The sequence below is a fragment of the Oncorhynchus keta genome, chromosome 2, assembly GCF_023373465.1.
Source record: "Oncorhynchus keta strain PuntledgeMale-10-30-2019 chromosome 2, Oket_V2, whole genome shotgun sequence".
NCBI classification, from domain to species: Eukaryota; Metazoa; Chordata; class Actinopteri; order Salmoniformes; family Salmonidae; genus Oncorhynchus; species Oncorhynchus keta.
The window spans coordinates 21369675-21394458 of NC_068422.1; the positions used below are offsets into that span (position 1 = coordinate 21369675).

Here is a 24784-nt window from a genome sequence, read left to right on the forward strand (position 1 = left end):
CGAAACTTCTATTCGATCAAATAAGCTACACTTAGGAAATAAGCCAATTGACTCTCTCATTGACCTCACAGTTACAATATCCCTCTTGCTTCGCCTTTTCCTTTCTGGATCAACGATAATGGGTCATAACGAAAGTGGCTCACCTTTAGACAGGCATATTTCTATGGCAACGAATCCTTCAGAACTACCCTGTTCCAGGGCAGGCTAACTCACGGCTACCTCCACTTACCCTGCATGAAATCACTGAGCCGTGATTTAAGGAACGTGAAGCTGGTTTGAAAACCCTGAATAGATCTAGCTTGTTTCGTAGAACACTCCTCGGCACTGGTACCAGGCTGTATCAACTAGCTACGTTTGCTCTAAGTACATTTAGCTAGCTAGCCAGCTGTGTTACCACAATTTATTTTAGCTACAACTTGCTAAGAAAATCCAAACTAGCTAGGTGTTTGCAGACAGTAAGATAAAGAAATGAATTGTGTAATTATAGAATGCTCATGAATATATATATATATTAATAAGCAAAGTGGAAAGCAGCATTGTTGTCACCAACATATTGTTGCATCTGCGGCATTGACCATGCAGACTATCACTGCAAGTGGTTGTGACCTGTTGAGTGAAAGGGGGCGGGGCTTGGTGTGTGTGGAAGGAGAAAGGAGAGAGATGACTCAAGTAGCAAACAAATAAACTATAAAAACAGACATTACACACGGCAGAGTAGCGTAACACATTTAACAAACCAAACTTTGACACACACTTATACGAGGTGGAGTAAAAACCCAAACTGGTCCGTGCATCAATACCGGTATATAGTCAAATACGGTATACCACCTGAAGTGAGAGTGTGGTTATGATTATTTAAAAGTCATGGATTTCTCTATATGATAGCTTGAGAGGAGAGGATTACCATAAGGATTGAGGGTTGAGGCTTGGGTTTTGGTTCAACACTAACCCTAGCATTTGAAGCTCATTACAACACCCAACACTGCCACTCAGAGGGAAAAACGTTTCTTATACTCTTCACTCTGCATTGTCAGAGAATCTTCCAACCACAACTTCAGCATTTCACCTGTAAGTAAACACAGGACCATTTTACTCCAATAGAAAAAGATTAGAGTAAATTCAGAGAGTTAAAGCTAACAGCTCTACTGGTAGCTAGTGCAAAACGTAGACCCCATTGCTAACCACCCCGTACAGACAGTGATATCTCCCTGTGTGAGTGATGTGGTCAGCTAAAATGGTGTCAGCCATTTTAGCTGCCATCTTTCTCTATGCATTTATGCTGTGCTTGGGAGATTCCCTGGCTCTGGCATCTGCTGATTACCCCTACACACTAATCTATTCTCATAGCTTATTTATACTCGGTTCACTCTACCCCCACGGGGAAAAGCTTTTTAAATCACTTATCTTCATCAAGGGAAGAGAGAAGGAGAGAGTGAGACGAGGAGGAGGGGAGTGAAAAAAAGACTACTGGTGTTTCCTTTTCTTCCTGTTTTTTTATGCTTGTATTTTGCAGCTCATCCTTTCTAGTGGCTAAATGGCTGGAGGCCAGAGATACTGAGGCGAGGGTGTACGGGGTGTGTGTGTATGGGGGGGTAGTGCTGACAGTGTGTTTGTGAAGTGTGTGTGTGTTGAACAGGAGGAGTGCTGGGATTGAGCCAAGACAGGCCAGGATAGGACAGGGAATTGGTCAGGATCAAACAGAGCTGCTTTACCAATCCAAGCCACAAGAGGGCAGAAGAAGACCTCTGCAAAACCAGGAGCCTATAGAAATGATTCAATGTTCTTACTGTCACAAAACAGTTATGACATTTCAAAATTGCTCTTATGTGTGTGTGTGTGTGTGTGTGTATGACTACTGCATGCATATGTGCCTATGTGGGCATAGAGAATGAGAGAGAGGGACAGAGAGAGGAAGTAGTAACGAAGAAGACATAATATTTGCTGTCTACAGGTTGGGTCTGGGTTTGGGTTGGTGTGCTTTGTTCTCCCAAGCACATTCCTCTGTGTCCACCGAGAAAGTTTGGCAGGTACACACCATCAAATAGCCAGGAGAAATAGAGACACACCCTATATAATACAGGCATACACACACACACACACACACACACACACACACACACACACACACACACACACACACACACACACACACACACACACACACACACACACACACACACACACAACTAAACAAGCATGCAAAACCACCATATATCCCATGCACCCTATCACTCAAACAACAGAACATTATTTATTTGTCTTTTTAATGAATATGGTCCATATACATACTCAACTTGATCGTATCAAAACTACATTTAAACAATGCATAGTGGCTGAACAGCCTTAGTCAAACAGTCTACTATAGAAAACATGTATGTCTGCAGGCACTAAAACATTTTCTGGCAATTCTGGTCTCGGCTAAGTATTTCCTGGGATCTAATTCCAGACCAAATTCAATATCTGGCCTTTCTCCCTAGATCATCTTTTCATGTGATGGTTTGGTTTGAAAAGAGGCCCTTCAGAACCATGAGGGACAGTCAACTAAGACCCATGGATCGTTGGTAGAGCAAGAAAGCGTTGTGGGTTTGACTCCCATGGTGGACCAGTATGAAAATGTATGCATTCATTAAGTAGCTCTGGATAAGATAATCTACTAAAATATAAATGTTAAAAATGTGTGAGGGTTTGGTTTGCACAAGGACCGAACTAGGACCCATTGATTGGGTATAAGGGTTTGGTTTGGAACGGGGCCCAACTAGGACATAGGGTGTGAGGGTTTGTTTTGGTTTGGAACAAGGACCATCTAGGACACAGGGATAGGGTGTGGGGGTTTGGTTTGGAATGGGGCCTTGGCAGTTAACAGTGAGCTCTAGGGACGTCAACTCGTATACAAATATAATATTTCTGAAACCACCCTGGACATTTTCAATGACTCAAGGTTTCATGGAAAGTGAATACTGGCTTGTGGAAAAATATTTTGTTTAAGATATTCATATTTTGGTAGATATTTCTACACCACTGAGGTCTAACACGTTTTTATTGACAATACATTATATTTAAAAACACATTTTTATTGTATATGTAACTGATTTTACATTATATTTAAAAAACTGAAAAAAAATGTAGTATTATTATCAATGTAACTGATTTTGAACAGTTAAAGCACCATGTATAATTATATATATTGATTTTGTTGCACCATGTAGTATTATTAATATGTAACTGAAACAGCACCATTGAACAGTTAAAGCACCATGTAGTATTATTATTGTATATGTAACTGATTTTGAACAGTTAAAGCACCATGTAGTATTATTATTGTATATGTAACTGATTTTGAACAGTTAAAGCACCATGTAGTATTATTATTGTATATGTAACTGATTTTGAACAGTTAAAGCACCATGTAGTATTATTATTGTATATGTAACTGATTTTGAACAGTTAAAGCACCATGTAGTATTATTATTGTATATGTAACTGATTTTGCCCTATGCGATTATCATTTCCATTTTTGCTAAACCGATATTGTATCTTCAGTAAATCTGAGTCTATTGTTGTATTATGGAGACTGGATTACATCCACACTGGACCAATGTTGTCAATATTAGCGCTGGGTTTTTTATTCAAATAATCAAAGGGCAACCCCACCCTAGTACAATAACTCCACAGACAGGGCTGACTACAGTCTACAAATGTCAGACAGACAACACTGCAGAAATGAAGTGACCTTTTCTATCTGAATGGAAAGAGGTTTGCTTCCAGGTTTTGAATGTCCACGGTCACTGAACAACCAGAATTCAGCTATGTGAATGAATGTACAGCTATGCCATGCTTTGTCTCATTCACTTCTAGCACCTGTTGCTTTATCTAGTCCAGGTTGTATGAAATGTTTTATGATATATGAAGTATACCTGTGTAGTTCATCCAGTCAGGGAATAAAGCCTGAATAACAAGATATAAAGTGCTCCATCTCCTGTTCACTGTGAATTGGTCTGTAATGGAGGTTTTTCCTGGGTAAGCCCTATCAATACTTGTTTTAGGATATGTTTACAGTGTAATTTAATAGCCATTTTGTGTAACTCAAAAACATGCTCTATCGCTACATCTGCATTTGAAAGCTATGATGGGTGCTCTTAACCTAACATATGGTTTATCTGAGTGCAAACTTGGTAAGAATTATAATACTTTCCATCACACAAAATACATAATTCATAAAATGGTCTCCATCCCAAATGGCACCCTATTCCCTATTTAGTGCACTAATTTTCATCACGCTCCATAGGGTTCTGGTCAAAAGTCGTGCAAAATATAGGGAATAGGGTGCCATTTGGGATGTACCCTTAGTGCTGCCAGGGGACATGGAGTACTTTTTAAGGTTTACTGGCCAAAGGGACATCAGTACAGCTATGTGATGGCTGCAGATGCAGGACACTTCTTCACACCCTCAAAGCACTTTAAACTCAACAACACAACAGTGACAATCTTGAATTCATTTTGTTTGGTTCCTGACAAAACATCCAAAAGATCCTCAATCTTTATTGGACTGTGTGTGCAACATGTTTTTGCTAGATTAAGACTTGGCTTGGTTTACTTCTCAAAATATATATTTTGCTATCTGGATTATGTTATATAAAATACATTTATTAAAAGACACAATAAGAAAATTAAGGAGATATTCTACTATGAACTGTGAACCAATCACTCTTCTGATTGTGTCTCCATCTCGTTTCACACATGTCCATAATATCACACAAGCCCACAACCCTGTCTACATCTCAAATAGCACCCTGTTCTCCCCTATATAGTACACTACTTTTGACCAGGGTCCATATGGCTCTGCTCAAAAGTAGTGCACTATATATAGAAAAGGGTGCCACCTGGGACATAGACGCAACCGTCCCCCTCCTCCTACCCCTCGTTTTTTGGCTTGATGAGGTGTCCATTGAAAGTGACGTAGGTATCAAAGTCATCGCTGAAGATGGCGTTCTCTCTCTCCCCTTTGAACAGCCTGACCCACACCTGGTCCTCTCTCTCCAGCTCTAGCATCAGGCTCTGGCTCTGCATGATACTCCGGTCACTGGGCTGAGCGTACAGGATAACCACCTCCCTCTCGTTATGCATCACGTGCACATACGTCTCCTTCTGGTTCCACGTGTGCACGTTCAGGCTGAAGTAGTAGACCCCTGGCACGTAGCAGTAGAACTTGCCGGTGAACATGTTGAAGTGGCCGTAGAGGTTGACGAGCTCGGTGTCGAACACTAAGGTCTGGTAGTAGTCGTTGGAGTGGATGGCCTTCTTGCGGCCCACGGAGAAAGCAGCGTACTGGGCCTTGCAGGGTTCACCCGGGGTCCCTATGCTCCCTTTGGTGCCCCTGATGCCGTTGAGCCCTCGGGGACCGGATTGGCCAGACTTACCGGATTTACCGTACGGTCCTCGCTGGCCGCTGTCCCCCTTCTCACCTGGAGGAGGAAGAAGTAGAAATGTTAGTAAAACTCCAGTACATGCAACTTTTCAAGGCAATAAGAAGAGAATACCTCAGGTCAGTGAATGCAGTCAAAGGTCATGGTTTAAGGTAAGACTACAGATAAATGATTGTGTTTGTGTCTGACACAGATTTGCCCACTGCTTTGCATAGCTAGTGGTCATTCACCATAACAGTTACAGTACCACATCTGTTTTCACATTCTCAGCATCCAAGATGTACAACGTGGCAGATACAAATACCCACAGCTGTTGTCCCCTCTCCTAACCCACTGGTTCCCAAACATGTTTACGCCCAAAGCCTTTAATCGCCTCATCATTATCCCCCAAGACACAACTTGAGTCCCAAAATTACACCTTATTCCTTATATAGTGTGCTAATTTTGACCAGGGCCCATAGGCACTATGTATGCAATAGGGTGCCATTTGGAATGCAGACACACTCCAGTTTTAAAGCTGAGACCCAGTAAAACATTTCACAGCTCACCAGTGAGTCCTAACCCACTACTTTTCCTAACCCTGGGGAACGATTTACTTACCCACAAACCCAAAGCGTTTGTCCCCTCTCATCTTTGTGGAGAGTCACCAAGCTCATCCTGCTTGCCAAAGACCCTGCATGCCTGTGTGGTTTGGCCCTGAACTGATCTTGGCAGAGACATTATTCTGGTTAGAAAGGTATGAGAGGCTCGCTGACTCTCCAAAGCATTGTGGGTAGTTGCTAGTTGCGAGCTTCAGTTGCTAACTTCAGACCCATTTGCTATTCGGCCCTTTACCTTCATGGCAAATGAACCAATCTGCTTTCTGCTACACTGGACCACAAATTTGATGTTCTTGCAACTCTTTAAATGGAAAGTGCTGTCCCCCAGTGATTCAGGTTCTCCAGGGTAGCCTAGTGGTTAGAGCGTTGGACTAGTAACCGAAAGGTTGCAAGTTTGAATCCCCGAGCTGACAAGGTACAAATCTGTCGTTCTGCCCCTGAACAGGCAGTTAACCCACTGTTCCTAGGCCGTCATTGAAAATAAGAATTTGTTCTTAACTGACTTGTCTAGTAAAATAAAGGTAAAATAAAAAATAAAATAAAAAACGGTTGAAGTTAAGTTCAAGTTAATTGCGTCCACCAACCATCTCTCCTCAGAAATTGAGCCTGGGAACAAGGTTAAGTTTAAGTACGTAAATTCACTTAACTTAATGTGGTAGTCAGTAGTAGTGCAGGTGACCAACCTACCTTTGAGGATGGTGATGTTGATCTGTGGCACCGCTTGGTAGTGGGGGTTGGAATAATGAGGAGGGGGCTGCTCTCCAGGGTCACAACATCGCCGACAGTCTTTACCCCTCACTTCACTACCAGGGGCAATAGAAAACAATGTCAATGGATACATCCCAAATGGCAACCTATTCCCTATTTTGTGCAATACTTTTGGCCCATATAGGGACCCTGGTCAATAGTAGAGCACTATATAGAGAATGGGGTGCCACTCAGAGGGGTAGTATGTAGGAGTAGTATGCAGTAGTACCTGACATCTCTGTGGTAGACCTTGGTGTTTGTCCTGGGGTCTGTCCTGAGGTCTGTTGTCTCACTGTCCCTGTCTCTGTTCTGGTCTTGTTCCTGGTCGTAGGGGGTCCGGTAGGGTTCACCTGAGACCACCAACAGGAGCAGTACCACCCACGCACACAGGGCAGAGGGCGGCTGCCCATCCCGCACTGTCATCTTCGGGAAACAGGAAGTGACATCAGTCATAATTAACTCCATATCTTCTCCAATGTAATTTGAGAAGGAGAGGAGGAAAGAGGACACAGGAAATCAAGGAGATACAATTGAAATTCATCCATTAAAAACAAAATGGTTGTTCTGCACTTTAGTTTTGCCATGAATAGACCTCTTTCTTTCTTTCTTTAGGACAGTGATTACTACATAATCGGTGAAGTTGGGGACAGGCCCAGTGTCTCTGGAGACAGAGTGGTTGGCTTGCTACATAATGTGTTTGTGGGATAAACCAAACTCATATATTCACATCTGTTTTCACTTGGATGGCTATGACACCTCAATATGACAAACAACAACAGTGTGCGTCCCAAATGTCACTATATAGTGCATTGCGTTTTACAAGGGCTCTGGTCAAAAGTGGTGCACTATATAGGGAATATGGTATCATTTGAGACGGAGACAGACTGTACTCTCAGAGTAAAAAGTAAATAAATAAAAACACACATTTCCACACATTAGCCTAACTCAAGAGAAATTATGCTGGAGAATATGATTGTCTTTGAACTTCTTTAAAGCTAGAATCCTTAGTTACTACATCAATTTTTGGACTAAGAAATTATATATACCCTATAATTCTTGAAGAATATAACTTATAACGTCAATTCCACAGTAAAGTAAAAGCGCTGAGACTCAAAACCATTGATTTCGAAGTTTAACAAACCATACAACTCTATGCACAATAACTACTTTTAACATTTTGCACTGAACATTTTACAAAATAACTGTGCAGATGCAAACTTTGGTAACAGAATCTCTGTAAAATCTCACTCAGTTTTTTATGTGTCCATGTTTTCCAAATAAATATTTGCTCTGAAATATTATTTAATTATGTCTGTAGAAAGAATGGGGTGTCAGCTATGACATGACACATTGACTTTGAAAAAATCTATTTTGGATATTGAACTACAGTAAGTGAAGTGGATTTACACCTGGTAAGGGAATTGCGATAAAGGAATTTTGTCATGCGTCCCTGATCTGTTTGACACAGAAATGCATAATTATAGATATAATTTTCTTCATGGTGATGTATCCTAAATAGGTACACAAAGGTATCCAATATCCTCCTTTGCATATGTGGGTATTATTCTACACACTGGCTATTATTTTAATGTCTCTGCACCCAAACAAGACCAAATATGGTTGGTCTGGGCTGGAACAAACCTGAACCAATCATAGACGTCTATGTTTCACAAGCTTGGACATCAAAGTACACCACAATAAAGCTCAATAGAGCACAGTAGAGTACCGTACAAAACAGTAGAGTACAGTAGAGTACAGTAAAGTACAGTTGTGGCCAAAATATTTAAGAATGACACAAATATTAATTTTCACAAAGTCTGCTGCCTCATTGTCTTTAGATATTTTTGTCAGATGTTACTATGGAATACTGAAGTATAATTACAAGCATTTCATAAGTGTCAAAGGCTTTTATTGACAATTACATGAAGTTGATGCAAAGAGTCAATATTTGCAGTGTTGACCCTTCTTTTCCAAGACCTCTACAATCCGCCCTGGCATGCTGTCAATTAACTTCTGGGCCACATCCTGACTGATGACAGCCCATTCTTGCATAATCAATTCTTGGAGTTTGTCAGAATTTGTGGGTTTTTGCTTGTCCACCCGCCTCTTGAGGATTGACCACAAATACTAAATGGGATTAAGGTCTGGGGAGTTTCCTTGCCATGGACCCAAAATATCAATGTTTTGTTCCCCGAGCCACTTATCACTTTTGCCTTATGGCAAGGTGCTCCATCAGGCTGGAAAAGGCATTGTTTCGTCACCAAACTGTTCCTGGATGGTTGGGAGAAGTTGCTCTCGGAGGATGTGTTGATACCATTCTTTATTCATGGCTATTTTCTTCTGCAAATTATGAGTGAGCCCACTCCCTTGGCTGAGAAGCAACCCCACACATGAGTGGTCTCAGGATGCTTTACTGTTGGCATGACACAGGACTGATGATAGCGCTCACCTTGTCTTCTCCAGACAAGCTTTTTTTACAGATGCCCCAAACAATCGGAAAGGGCATTCATCAGAGAAAATGACTTTACCCCAGTCCTCAGCAGTCCAATCCTTGTACCTTTTGCAGAATATCAGTCTGTCCCTGATGTTTTTCCTGGAGAGAAGTGGCTTCTTCTTCTTCTTCTTCTTTGCTGCCCTTCTTGACAACAGGCCATCCTCCAAAAGTCTTCGCCTCACTGTGCATGCAGATGCACTCACACCTGCCTGCTGCCATTCCTGAGCAAGCTCTGTACTGGTGGTGCCCCAATCCTGCAGGTGAATCAACTTTAGGAGATGCTCCTGGCGCTTGCTGGACTTTCTTGGGCGCCCTGAAGACATTACAATACATTTAAGTCATTTAGCAGACGCTCTTATCCAGAGCGACTTACAAATTGGTGCATTCACCTTATGACATCCAGTGGAACAGCCACTTTACAATAGTGCATCTAAATCTTTTAAGGGGGGGGTGAAAAGGATTACTTTACCCTATCCTAGGTATTCCTTAAAGAGGTGGGGTTTCAGGTGTCTCCGGAAGGTGGTGATTGACTCCGCTGTCCTGGCGTCGTGAGGGAGTTTGTTCCACCATTGGGGGGCCAGAGCAGCGAACAGTTTTGACTGGGCTGAGCGGGAACTGTACTTCCTCAGTGGTAGGGAGGCGAGCAGGCCAGAGGTGGATGAACGCAGTGCCCTTGTTTGGGTGTAGGGCCTGATCAGAGCCTGGAGGTACTGAGGTGCCGTTCCCCTCACAGCTCCGTAGGCAAGCACCATGGTCTTGTAGCGGATGCGAACTTCAACTGGAAGCCAGTGGAGAGAGCGGAGGAGCGGGGTGACGTGAGAGAACTTGGGAAGGTTGAACACCAGACGGGCTGCGGCGTTCTGGATGAGTTGTAGGGGTTTAATGGCACAGGCAGGGAGCCCAGCCAACAGCGAGTTGCAGTAATCCAGACGGGAGATGACAAGTGCCTGGATTAGGACCTGCGCCGCTTCCTGTGTGAGGCAGGGTCGTACTCTGCGGATGTTGTAGAGCATGAACCTACAGGAACGGGCCACCGCCTTGATGTTAGTTGAGAACGACAGGGTGTTGTCCAGGATCACGCCAAGGTTCTTAGCGCTCTGGGAGGAGGACACAATGGAGTTGTCAACCGTGATGGCGAGATCATGGAACGGGCAGTCCTTCCCCGGGAGGAAGAGCAGCTCCGTCTTGCCGAGGTTCAGCTTGAGGTGGTGATCCGTCATCCACACTGATATGTCTGCCAGACATGCAGAGATGCGATTCGCCACCTGGTCATCAGAAGGGGGAAAGGAGAAGATTAATTGTGTGTCGTCTGCATAGCAATGATAGGAGAGACCACGTCAGGTTATGACAGAGCCAAGTGACTTGGTGTATAGCGAGAATAGGAGAGGGCCTAGAACAGAGCCCTGGGGGACACCAGTGGTGAGAGCGTGGTGAGGAGACAGATTCTCGCCACGCCACCTGGTAGGAGCGACCTGTCAGGTAGGACGCAATCCAAGCGTGGGCCGCGCCGGAGATGCCCAACTCGGAGAGGGTGGAGAGGAGGATCTGATGGTTCACAGTATCGAAGGCAGCCGATAGGTCTAGAAGGATGAGAGCAGAGGAGAGAGAGTTAGCTTTAGCAGTGCGGAGCGCCTCCGTGATACAGAGAAGAGCAGTCTCAGTTGAATGACTAGTCTTGAAACCTGACTGATTTGGATCAAGAAGGTCATTCTGAGAGAGATAGCGGGAGAGCTGGCCAAGGACGGCACGTTCAAGAGTTTTGGAGAGAAAAGAAAGAAGGGATACTGGTCTGTAGTTGTTGACATCGGAGGGATCGAGTGTAGGTTTTTTCAGAAGGGGTGCAACTCTCGCTCTCTTGAAGACGGAAGGGACGTAGCCAGCGGTCAGGGATGAGTTGATGAGCGAGGTGAGGTAAGGGAGAAGGTCTCCGGAAATGGTCTGGAGAAGAGAGGAGGGGATAGGGTCGAGCGAGCAGGTTGTTGGGCGGCCGGCCGTCACAAGACGCGAGATTTCATCTGGAGAGAGAGGGAGAAAGAGGTCAGAGCACAGGGTAGGGCAGTGTGAGCAGAACCAGCGGTGTCGTTTGACTTAGCAAACGAGGATCGGATGTCGTCGACCTTCTTTTCAAAATGGTTGACGAAGTCATCTGCAGAGAGGGAGGAGGGGGGATTCAGGAGGGAGGAGAAGGTGGCAAAGAGCTTCCTAGGGTTAGAGGCAGATGCTTGGAATTTAGAATGGTAGAAAGTGGCTTTAGCAGCAGAGACAGAGGAGGAAAACGTAGAGAGGAGGGAGTGAAAGGATGCCAGGTCCGCAGGGAGGCGAATTTTCCTCCATTTCCGCTCGGCTGCCCGGAGCCTGTTCTGTGAGCTCGCAATGAGTCGTCGAGCCACGGAGCGGGAGGGGAGGACCGAGCCGGCCTGGAGGATAGGGGACATAGAGAGTCAAAGGATGCAGAAAGGGAGGAGAGGAGGGTTGAGGAGGCAGAATCAGGAGATAGGTTGGAGAAGGTTTGAGCAGAGGGAAGAGATGATAGGATGGAAGAGGAGAGAGTAGCGGGGGAGAGAGAGCGAAGGTTGGGACGGCGCGATACCATCCGAGTAGGGGCAGTGTGGGAAGTGTTGGATGAGAGCGAGAGGGAAAAGGATACAAGGTAGTGGTCGGAGACTTGGAGGGGAGTTGCAATGAGGTTAGTGGAAGAACAGCATCTAGTAAAGATGAGGTCGAGCGTATTGCCTGCCTTGTGAGTAGGGGGAAGGTGAGAGGGTGAGGTCAAAAGAGGAGAGGAGTGGAAAGAAGGAGGCAGAGAGGAATGAGTCAAAGGTAGACGTGGGGAGGTTAAAGTCGCCCAGAACTGTGAGAGGTGAGCCGTCCTCAGGAAAGGAGCTTATCAAGGCATCAAGCTCATTGATGAACTCTCCGAGGGAACCTGGAGGGCGATAAATGATAAGGATGTTAAGCTTGAAAGGGCTGGTAACTGTGACAGCATGGAATTCAAAAGAGGCGATAGACAGATGGGTAAGGGGAGAAAGAGAGAATGACCACTTGGGAGAGATGAGGATCCCGGTGCCACCACCCCGCTGACCAGAAGCTCTCGGGGTGTGCGAGAACACGTGGGCGGACGAAGAGAGAGCAGTAGGAGTAGCAGTGTTATCTGTGGTGATCCATGTTTCCGTCAGTGCCAAGAAGTCGAGGGACTGGAGGGAGGCATAGGCTGAGATGAACTCTGCCTTGTTGGCCGCAGATCGGCAGTTCCAGAGGCTACCGGAGACCTGGAACTCCACGTGGGTCGTGCGCGCTGGGACCACCAGATTAGGGTGGCCGCGGCCACGCGGTGTGGAGCGTTTGTATGGTCTGTGCAGAGAGGAGATAACAGGGATAGACAGACACATAGTTGACAGGCTACAGAAGAGGCTACGCTAATGCAAGGAGATTGGAATGACAAGTGGACTACACGTCTCGAATGTTCAGAAAGTTAAGCTTACGTAGCAAGAATCTTATTGACTAAAATGATTAAAATGATACAGTACTGCTGAAGTAGGCTAGCTGGCAGTGGCTGCGTTGTTGACTTTGTATGCTAGCTGGCAGTGGCTGCGTTGTTGACACTACACTAATCAAGTCGTTTCGTTGAGTGTAATAGTTTCTACAGTGCTGCTATTCGGGGGCTAGCTGGCTAGCTAGCAGTGTTGATTACGTTACGTTGCGTTAAAAGAACGACAATAGCTGGCTAGCTAACCTAGAAATTCGCTCTAGACTACACAATTATCTTTGATACAAAGACGGCTATGTAGCTAGCTATGTAGCTAGCTACGATCAAACAAATCAAACCGTTGTGCTGTAATGAAATGAAATGAAAATGTGATACTACCTGTGGAGCGAAGCGGAATGCGACCGGGTTGTTGAGTGCGGAAGTTCTATTCGGTAGACGTTGGCTAGCTGTTGGCTAGCTAGCAGTGTCTCCTACGTTAAGGACGACAAATAGCTGGCTAGCTAACCTCTGTAAATTAAGATAATCACTCTAAGACTACACACTCTAAACTACACAATTATCTTGGATACGAAGACAGCAAAGACAACTATGTAGCTAGCTAACACTACACTAATCAAGTCGTTCAGTTGAGTGTAATAGTTTCTACAGTGCTGCTATTCGGTAGACGGTGGACGTTTGCTAGCTGGCTAGCTGCTGGGCAGATAGCAGTGTAGACTACGTTAGGACGACAAAATACGATAATTACGCAATTATCTTTGATACAAAGACGGCTATGTAGCAAGCTAAGAAGAAATTGCTAAGATTAGACAAATCAAACCGTTGTACTATAATGAAATGTAATGACTTCTTCACAACAGTTGAACCGCTCTCCTTGAAGTTCTTGATGATCCGATAAATGGTTGATTTATGTGCAATTTTCCTGCCAGCAATATCCTTGCCCGTGAAGCCCTTTTTGTGCAAAGCAATGATGACGGCACATGTTTCCTTGCAGGCAACCATGTTTGACAGAGGAAGAACAATGATTCCAAGCACAACCCTCCTTTTGAAGCTTCCAGTCTGTTATTCAAACTCAATCAGCATGACAGAGTGATCTCCAGCCTTGTCATCGTCAACACTCACACCTGTGTTAACGAGAAAATCACTGACATGATGTCAGCTGGTCCTTTTGTGGCAGGGCAGAAATGCAGGGGAAATGTTTTTGGGGATTCAGTTCATTTGCATGGCAAAGAGGGACTTTTTCAATCCTATAGAAAATTTGTGGGCAGAACTGAAAAAGTGTGTGCGAGCAAGGGGTCCTATAAACCTTACTCAGTTACAGCAGCTCTGTCAGGAGGACTATGCCAAAATTCACCCAACTTATTGTGGGAAGCTTGTGGAAGGCTACCCGAAACATTTGACCCAAGTTAAACTATTTAAAAGCAATGTTACCAAATACTAATTGAGTGTATGTAAACTTCTGACCCACTGGGAATGTGATGAAAGATGAAATAAATCATTCTCTCTACTATTATTCTGACATTTCACATTCTTAAAATAAAGTGGTGATCCTAACTGGCCTAAGACAGGGAATTATACTAGGATTAAATGTCAGAAATTGTGAAAAAGTTAGTTTAAATATATTTGACTAAGGTATATGTAAACCTCCGACTTCAACTGTATACACTACCTGTCAAAAGTTTCAGAACACCTTCTCATTCAAGGGTTTTTCTTTCATTTTAATATTTTTACATTGTAGAATAATAGTGAAGACATCAAAACTATTAAATAACACATATGGAATCATGTAGTAACCAAAAAAAGTGTTAAACAAATCAAAATAGATTTTATATTTGAGATTCTTTAAATAGCCACCCTTTGCCTTGATGACAGCTTTGCACAACATTTGCAATGTACAAATTAGGAAGTGTAAATGTGTGTGTGTGTGTGTGTTTGTGTTGCCTCTGTATGCGTGTGTGTGCTATGTGTAAGGGTTTTGTGTCAGTGTAGTGTGTGTGAGTGAGTATGTATATAGTGGACTGTATGTAAAGTCTAGTGAGTGTGTGATAGTTTGGGTACCATTAATTTACTTTTTAGCAGACTGGCTATTTAGCAGTCTTATGGGTTAGGGGTAGAAGCTGTCTCTGAGCCTTTTGGTCCAAGAGCCGATGCTCCGGTATTGTTTTGCAAAGGGCAGCAGATTGAGCAGTCTATGGTTTCGGTGGCTGGAGTCTTTGGCAGTTTTTTGGGCCTTCCTCTGACACTGCCTGGTGTAAAGGTCCTGGATGGCAGGGAGCTTGGCGCCAGTGATGTACTGGGCTGTCTGCACCACTGTTTGTAGTGCTTTGCAGTCAAGGGCGGTGCAATTGCGGAGATGCATCAAGTTAAAATGCTCTTGATGGTGAAGCTGTATAACTTTTTGAGGATCTGAAGGCCCATGCCAAATCTTTTCAGCCTCCTGAGGGGGAAGAGGCCCTCCCATGTCCTCTTCACAACTGTGTGGGTGTTGGTGGACCATGTTAAGTCCTTAGTGATATAGACGCCAAGGAACTTGAAACTCTAGACCTACTCCACAAAAGCCCCGTCAATATGGATGGGGTGTTCACTCCCCTCTTTCTCCAATAGTCCACAATCAGCTCCTTGGTCTTACTGATGTTGAGAGGGAGGTTGTTGTCCTGGTACCATACGGCTAAGTCTCTGACCTTCTCCCTGTAGACTGACTCATCACAGTTGGTGATCAGGCATACCAATGTCGTATCATCAGAAAACTTGATGGTGTTGGAGTCATGCAAAGCCACACAGTCATGGGTGAACAGGGAGTACAGAAGGGGACTAAGTACACACCCCTGAGGGGCCCCTGTGCTGAGGGCCAGCGTGGGGGAGGTGTTATTGCCTACCCTTACCACCTGTGGCTGGCCCGTCAGGAAGTCCAGGATCCAGATGCAGAGGGAGGGGCTCAATCCCAGGGGCCCTAGCTTGGTGGTGAGCTTGGAGGGGACTATGGTGTTGAACGCTGAGTTGTAGTCTATGAACAGCATTCTCACATAGTTATTTCCAGTCTTGTCCAGGAAGGAGAGGGCAGTGTGAAGTGCAATTGAAATTGAGTATTCTGTGGATCTGTTGGAGCGGTATGTGAATTGGAGTGAGTCTAGGGTGTCTGGGATGATGGTGTAGATGTGTGCCATGATCAGCTTTTCAAAGCACTTCATAATTACAGAAGTGAGTGCTACAGGGCGATAGTCATTTAAGCAAGTTACCTTGGAGCTCTTGGGAACAGGGACAATAGTGGTTAGCTTGAAACGTGTTGGGATTACAGACTGGGACAAGGAGAGATTGAAAATGTCTCGGAAGACATCTGCCAGCTGGCCTGTGCATGCTTTGAGAACGTGTCCTGGGATTCCATCTGTGATTCTTAACCTGTTTAAATTATTGTTATCATGCCAGAGTTGGGAAGACTAAATAAAACTGGAGAATTTGCTATATATAATCAGAAGGATAGAATTATGGTCAGATTTGCCAAACAGGGGGCGGGGGAGAGCTTTGTATGCATCTCTTTGTGTGGAGTAAAGGTGGTCTAGGATTTATTTTTTCTCTGGTAAAACTGAATTAAGTTTGCCTGCATTAAAGTCCCCGGCCACTAGGAGGGCTGCTTCTGGGTGAGCATTTTCTTCTTTGCTTATGGCCTTACAGAGTTGGTTGAGAGGGGTTTTAGTGCCAGCTTCATTCTGTGGTGTTAAATAGATGGCTACAAATAATTTGGATGAGAACTCTCTTGGTAGATAGTGTGGTCTACAGCTTGTCATAATCTACTCTACCTTAGGCGAAAAATACATTGAAACTTCTTTAATATTAGACATCGCACACCAGCTGTTATTGACAAATAGACACACACACCCACCCCTGGTCTTACCAGAGGTAGCGTCTCTGTTCTGCCGGTACATGGAAAATCCCGCTACCTCTATATTGTCCGTGTCGTCGTTCAGCCACGTCTCGGTGAAACATAAGATGTTACAGTTTATGATGTCCCATTGGTAGGATAATCTTAATCGTAGGTCATACATTTTATTTTCCAATGATTGCACGTTAGCAAGAAGAATGGATGGCAGTGGGAGTTTACCTGCTCGCCTACGGATTCTCAGAAGGCTGCCCGATCTGCGGCCACTTTTCCTGTGTCTTTTCTTCACGCAAAAGGCGTGGATCTGGGCCTGTTCCAGTGAAAGCAGGATATCCTTCTCGTCAGACTCGTTAAAGGAAAAAGTTTCTTCCAGTCCGCAGTAATCACTGTTCTGATGTCCAGATGTTATTTTTGGTCATAAGAGACAGTAGCGGCAACATTATGTACACAATAAGTTAAAAAATAAGTTACACAAAATGCAAAAAAACAACAAAATATCACAATTGGTTGGGAGAATGTAAAAAGTCAGCCATGTTCTTCGGCGCCATCTTGACATACATACATACATACATACATACATACATACATACATACATACATACATACATACATACATACATACATACATACATACATACATACATACATACATACATACATACATACATTCTATTTGCCATCGCTTTCAAACTGTGTTCTTTCACAAATGTTCTTAACTTATATACGTTTTACGGTACAGTATGTTTTACATTAGTTATCTTGTTGTTATTAGTTATTAGTCCCAACCTTCAGCTCCATTCAACCCCTCCCATCTATCTCTTAACACCATCCATATTGAATTTCTATTTGCCATATATTTTTCAACTTGTGATATTTCACAAAAGTTCTGAACCTTTCTATTCTCATTGTTTCTACAGATTGTAAATTCAAAACAAAAGTTTTTGCTAAAAGTATTATTATATTATTGATCGATTGACTATGACTTTTGAGCTCACCCAGTAGTGCTATCTGCAAGGTTAGCTCCAGGTAAATATTGCAATTCTTCAGGCTTTCCTGGACCTGTGATCAAAAACAAGCTACAAATGGACAGTACCAAAACAAATGATCTAATGATTCTGCCTATTTGCAGCTAAATCTGCAGAGCTGGGAAGATTGTATCCCCCACATAAATAAGTTTATTGGTTGCATTAATTTTGTATAATCATTTAAATAGAAAAATTCAAAGTTTTGAATCCGGCGTCATTTTGCGTATCAGTTCATAAACCATGTGCCATGGAATCGGCCCGTCAAAAATCTCTTCCCAACTATTTTGCAATCTATATGGCACGGCTGTCAAATGTTTTGGTCCTTAAATGAAACTGGTAAACTTTTTTATTTATCACAATTGTCTTTAACCAATTATGGTCTTTAATGCACTGTCGACAGACAAGTTCCTTACTTTTTCCCCTTTCCACTTTCCTCTTCCATTTTTGCGGTAATGCTGCAATTAGTTGGCTGTAATTTTGGATATTGCAGACATTTCCATGTTTTTGTTGTCTGCATGTGTGACATAACTCCACCAGTCCTATTTATGATATAATTTACAAAGATGATACCTTTTTTAAACATTCTATCATAAAATTAGTATATTTGAGTTTAACCACAATATTTGTTGTATTACTTGTTCTGTCTTTTCTGGTTGTCACGGCTGTTGAAAGGAGAGGACCAAGGTGCAGCGTGGTTGGCGTACATTTTCTTTTATTTAATCAAAATGATGCCGAAGGGAAAAGGGCCTTTCTTGAATATAGGGTGAGATATTCTTACTAATTTGCTAGAGAACCAGTTCCGATTTAAGTATAACTTTTGTATGACTGAAGCCTTTAGTGAGAAGTCTAATGCTTTAATATTTAATCATTTCTGCCCCCCAAATTCATATTCATTATATAAATATGCCCTTTTAATTTTGTTATTTGTTAAACATATTTCCTTTCTCACGAACAAGCATTTTCTGTTTCCCCAACTAGGCATTCTTTTGTATTTCCCAGTAAGAGTAACACTCAGTCTTTCCCTCCACATGTTGAACACAATGTACGTGTGTGCTTTCTGCAGATGTATTTATTGCATTCTACACAAGTGGTGCTGGTTTTATTGTCTCGTCGAGGAGGGCAGAGCTGGCATCTTTTCCATTTCTTGTCAACACCTGTATCCACTGCATCCATCAGAGATCTGCTGCTCTCATGTTGAGATGAAGCTTGGGAAAGCTCCTTTTCACGCAAACATAATTATAAAAGCACAACCAGAACCATTCAAAACAAAATGCTGCAATAAACACTTGTTTATTTTGAACCTGCGCAAATATCTATACACATGAAAGCCTCCTGGTCAAAATGACCCACAACATCATGTTCGTATACAAAATCTACACAGATATTCCACAACACATCAGTGTGTCCACCTTTTGAAGTTAGGTTCATGACCATAAATTAGGAAAAGTCATTTAATTTCATGAAGAAAAGGGAGAGGTTAACTAGTATTTTAGACAACTCAAAAGTGGAAATGGGTCAAATTGACCCGCAACATAATAGGAGGGTTAAAAAACTAAAAGAGCATATAAGCAAATAGGTAAACTGGGATATTACTAAAGAGTTAATCAGGGTGATTTTTCCACAGACAGAAAGGTATTTAACCTTTTCATGGTGGCAAGATCTATTTTTGCCAACTTTCTATTAAAATGTATTGGAGTGAGATGTATACCAAGTATATCCACATCACCATCAGACCATTTAATTGGGAAACTACACGGTAATGTAAAATGTCTATTTTTTTGTGATCCAATACGTAAAATAGTACATTTGATACTATATTAATTTGGTTGTAATCCAGAGAGGTTAGAAAAATGATCTAGATCCATATATGGAGGGATCCAAGTTGTGGATTTAAAAGAAAACATGAATCATCAGCGTACAATGACATCTTTGTTTTTAAGTCCTATATTTCTAATCGCTTGATATTACTGTTGGATCTGATTTTAACAGCTAACATTTTGATGGCCATAATAAATAGATATGCCGATAGTGGACAACCTTGTTTTACTAGTTTAAAACTTTCTGAGAAGTAGCCATCATTTAGTATTTTACACCTAGGGTTGTTATACATAATTTTAACCCATTTTAGAAGAGATTCTCCTAAATTGAAATGTTCCAGGCATTTCTATATAAACTCCAGTCGTACTAAAAAGCCTTTTCAAAGTCAGCAATAAATAGCAGTCCTGGTTTCCCAGATTTTTCAGTGTTCTATTGTTTCCAGTTTTTGACTTATATTATCTCCAACGTATCCTCCATGTAAAAAACCTGTCTGGTTAGAATGAATAATGTCCAACAATATACATTTTGCAGGAATTTCTGCATCACGACACTGAAGTGTAACGGGCCTCCAATTTTTTTTTCCCACTTGTATCCTGTTTCAGTAATAATTAATTCATACCTTCTTGTTGAGTGTCTGATAATCTACCATTTACATAGAAGCTGTTATAACATGCTAATAACGGTCCTCTGAGTATATCAAAAAACTTTTGGTATACCTCAACTGGTATGCCATCCAGCCCTTGAGTTTTCCCAGACTTAAAGGCTTTAATTGCGTTGATAAATTCCTCCTCTGTAATTTCACCTTCACATGAGTCTTTATGTATGGCTGTTAATTTTAGATTATCAATTGAAACAAATCTATATAATTAGCTTCATTTAGAGGAGATGGAGGAGAATGAAATGAAAACATATGCTTAAAGTACTTTGCTTCCTCTTTCAAAATATAATTTGGTGAATCATGGGTAACTTCATCGCTTGTAACAAGTTTCAATAAATTAGTTTTGGTAGCATTTCTATGTTGAAGATTAAAAAATAATTTGGTGCATTTTTCCCCATATTCCATCCAGTTTGCTTTAATATTATAATATATTACATTTTTTTTATTTTTCCTCTAACCTATTCTGAGCCTCTATGGTACAGTTTTTATTGCTCTCCATCTGTTCTGTTAGACCTGTTTCCTTTGTTAGTATGGACTCCTTTGACCTACATTGCTTTTGTTTTAGAGATGAATACTAAATTGCATGGCCTCTAAAGGCACATTTAAAAGTGTCCCATACTAAGGGGATTTGCTGTACCTATGTAATGTCGGAAAAATTAAGTTATAAATTCCTCTGTCCTAGTTAAAAACAAGTTATCCGATAGGCTTTGATTAAATTTCCAATATCATTGGCTTATTGGTTTGACTTGATTTTGTACACCTGGGACCTGTTCAGGAGAATGGAAATTTACAGAATGTTCAGATAAAAATGTATTGTGTACATCAAATATGATCGTTATTATTACAGATATATATTTGTGTTTATTTAACTAGGCAAGTCAGTTAAGAACAAATTCCTATGACTGCCTACCAAAAGGCAAAAGGCCTCCTGCGGGGACGGGGGCTGGGATTAAAAATATAGGACAAAACACACATCACGACAAGAGAGACACCACAACACTCCACAAAAAGAGACCTATAAGACAGGAATATGTTCCGGGATTCTTCCAATGACATTGAGGAGTACACCACATCAGTCACTGGCTTCATCAATAAGTGCATCGATGACATCATCACCACAGTGATTGTACGTACATACCCCAACCAGAAACCATGGATTACACGTCTGCTAGCCACAGATGTGCTTTGAAAGGCTGGTCATGGCTCAAATCAACACCATTTTCCCAGAAACCCTAGACCCAACAGATCCACAGATAATGCACATCACAAGGCCGCAAGGCCAGACGGATTCTATTTCACATGCGCTGACACGGCCCTTTCACACTTGGTAATACAAAAGGAACACCTATGTGAGAATGCTATTCATTGATTACAGCTCAAATCAACACCATTTTCCCAGAAACACCATAGTGCCCCCAGATCCACAGAAAGCTCATCACTAAGCAAAAGGAACCCTGGGACAAACACCTCCCTCTGCAACTAAGCTAAGGACCCTGGGACTAAACACCTCCCTCTGCAACTGGATCCTGGACTTCTTGACGGGCCACCCCCAGGTAGTCAGGATACCTGCCACGCTGATCCTCAACTCGGGGGCCCCTTAGGGGTGCGTGCTCAGTCCCCTTCTTTACTCCCTGTTCACTCATGACTGCACGGCCAGGCACGACTCCAACACCATCATTAAGTTTGCCGATGACACAACAGTGTAGGCCTGATCACCGACAATGATGATACAGCCTATAGGGAGAAGGTCAGAGATGGGGCTGTGTGGTACCAGGACAACAACCTCTCCCTAAATGTGATCAAGACAAAGGAGATGATCGTGGACTACAGGAAAGCAGGTTGAGAGCTTCAAGTTTCTTGGTGTCCTCATCACCAACAACCTAACATGGTCCAAACACACCAAGACAGTCATGAAGAGGGTACAACAAAATCTATTCCCCCTCAGGAGACTGAAGAAATGTGTGATGGGTCCTCAGATCCTCAGAAGGTTCTACAGCTGCACCATCGAGAGCATCCTGACTGGTTGCATCACTGCCTGGTATGGAAACTGCTCGGCCTCCGACTGCAAGGCACTACAGAGGATAATGTGTACGGCCCAATACATCACTGGGGCCAAGCTTCCTGCCATCCAGCCTCTCTAGTCATAGACTGTTGTCTCTGCTACCGCACGGCAAGCGGTACCAGAGCGCCAAGTCTAGGTCCAAGAGGCTTCTAAATAACTTCTACCCCCAAGCCATAAGGCTCCTGAACATCTAATCAAATGGCTACCCAGACTATTTGCATATTGCCCCCCCCCTCTCTTTACACTGCTGCTACTCTCTGTTATTATCTATGCATAGTCACTTTAATAACTCTACCTACATGTACATATTACCTCAATTACCTCGGCTAACCAGTGTCCCCGCACATTAACTCTGTACTGGTAACCCCTGTATATATATACTCAATATTGTTATTTTACTGCTGCTCTTTAATTATTTGTTACTTTTATTTAAATCTTTGACCAAAGTCTGCAGTGTGTGTGTAAGTGCGTGAGTGCTGGAGGCGAGCAAAAGCTCAGGAGAGAGGAGGGAGTGTGGCGGGGGTACCTGTACCAGACAGGGGGAGACAGGCCAGACGGTGAACCGATCGCCAGGTGGAATCCAAGCAGCAGTGCAGCAGGCAACGGGAGTAGGTGTCACACCCACTTGGGAGAAGCTTTTTTTAGGAGGCAGATTCCTTGTAGAAAACCCCAGCTAGCTAGCCAGACTCTGTCCACCGCTTTTCTTCCACGTGAAAAAGGAGGTCGTTAGCTAGCTATATCACTTCAGTTTCGGCGAATGGTCCTTTTAAAACGTCCAAACAAAGTTGTCCTGTGGCTGTTGTATTTTGGAGATTTGCAAGGAGGATATCTTCTGATGTGATCAACGCAACAATATTGTTTCTTATTGAGGTAGCTTACAATTTTAGTGTCTTGGCTGCATGTCAGTTCAAGTTGGAATTGATATGATGATGATTGTAATAAATTAATATAGCCAAAGATTATCATGCTTCGCATCTTTCTCTGATAAATCTACTGTCAGATAGATTGACATATTTATTATAAGACGTGTGTGCTCTATTCATGCTCTATTCAAGTCACGTCCTTTGTAGTTTCTTTCTCAGATCTGTATTCAAAAAGTTTTAACAAGTAGTCCATGGATGAGAGGATCATTGTGGACCAGGTGGCCGGTTGGTGAGAGCCATGGCACGGGGGAAGAAACGGTTCAGGTGGCGGGAAGTTTTGGTCGTGATTGACTTGAACCGTTGGCATATTTTTATGGCACTTTTTATGGCTCCTGGCATTGTATTATGGCTCCTGGCATTGTATTATGGCTCCTGGCATTGTATTATGGCTCCTGGCATTGTATTTGTTTCTCACAGTATGTGTATATTTGTCTGCTGCTGTTTTGACATTGAATATAGACATACACTGAGTGTACAAAACATTAAGAATGCCTGCTCTTTCCATGAAATAGACTGACCTGGTGAATCCAGGTGAAAGCTATGATCCCTTATTGATGTCACTTAAATCTACTTCAATCAATGTAGATGAAGGGGAGGAGACAGGTTAAAGAAGGTTTTTTAAGCCTTGAGACAGGGATTGGGTATGTGTGCCATTCAGGGGGTGCCAGGCGCACCGGTTTGAGTCAAGAACCGGAACCGGTACCACCCAAATGACATCCAGCCAACTTGACAACTGTGGGAAACATTGGAGTCAACATGGGCCAGCATCCCTGTGTAATGCTTCGACACCTTGTAGAGTCAACAAGGGCCAGCATCCCTGTGTAATGCTTCGACACCTTGTAGAGTCAACAAGGGCCAGCATCCCTGTGTAATGCTTTGACACCTTGTAGAGTCAACATGGGCCAGCATCCCTGTGTAATGCATTGACACCTTGTAGAGTAAACATGGGCCAGCATCCCTGTGTAATGCTTCGACACCTTGTAGAGTCAACATGGGCCAGCATCCCTGTGTAATGCTTCGACACCTTGTAGAGTCAACAAGGGCCAGCATCCCTGTGTAATGCTTCGACACCTTGTAGAGTCAACAAGGGCCAGCATCCCTGTGTAATGCTTCGACACCTTGTAGAGTCAACATGGGCCAGCATCCCTGTGTAATGCTTCGACACCTTGTAGAGTCCACGCCCCAACGAATTGAGGCTGTCCCGAGGGCAAGGTGGATACAACTCAATATTAGGAAGGTGTTCTTAATGTTTTGTACACTCAGTGTATATTTGATGAAGTCATAAGAAGAAATATTGCAGCGTCATAGAATAAGTTGTAATACAATGCAATATGATATTTAGACTGCGTGCATCTACAAATATAATGACGAGAGGACATAACCCTAACCTTAAAAATCCACTTTAAAACAGCCACTCACTTAAATGGCCACTGATCCTTTTTATCCTCAATCAAATAATGACTTCCTCTGCAATTTGACAGAAAGTTTCACTGCGTTTTACCAGAGCGTGAGTACCAAATGGCACCCTATTCCCTATGTACAGTAATGGCCCCTGGTCAAAAATAGTGCTCTATAAATGCAATAGAGTGCCATTTGGGACTGAGAGACTGCCGTCCATTATCAAAGGAAGTGGTCAATTGCCTGTGATCCATTCAGTGAAATACAGGGTAGAGCATT

General features: G+C 42.9%; 1 protein-coding gene across 2 annotated transcripts in view; it reads right to left on the bottom strand.

The window, feature by feature from the left end:
- Nucleotides 1-3360: 3360 nt before the first annotated feature.
- Nucleotides 3361-24784, bottom strand: part of c1qtnf1 (C1q and TNF related 1) — a 37640-nt gene continuing 16216 nt past the window's right edge. The window contains exons 2-4 of one of the 2 annotated variants that reach the window (XM_035792571.2): nucleotides 6999-7236; nucleotides 6710-6825; nucleotides 3361-5462 (exon numbers count right to left, since the gene is read on the bottom strand). In XM_035792571.2, coding sequence (XP_035648464.1) covers nucleotides 4912-5462; nucleotides 6710-6825; nucleotides 6999-7234 — 903 coding nt within the window. In that variant the 5' untranslated portion in view covers nucleotides 7235-7236 and the 3' untranslated portion in view covers nucleotides 3361-4911. The remainder of the gene's footprint in view (nucleotides 5463-6709; nucleotides 6826-6998; nucleotides 7237-24784) is intronic. The other variant, XM_035792577.2, reaches the window with a different exon arrangement.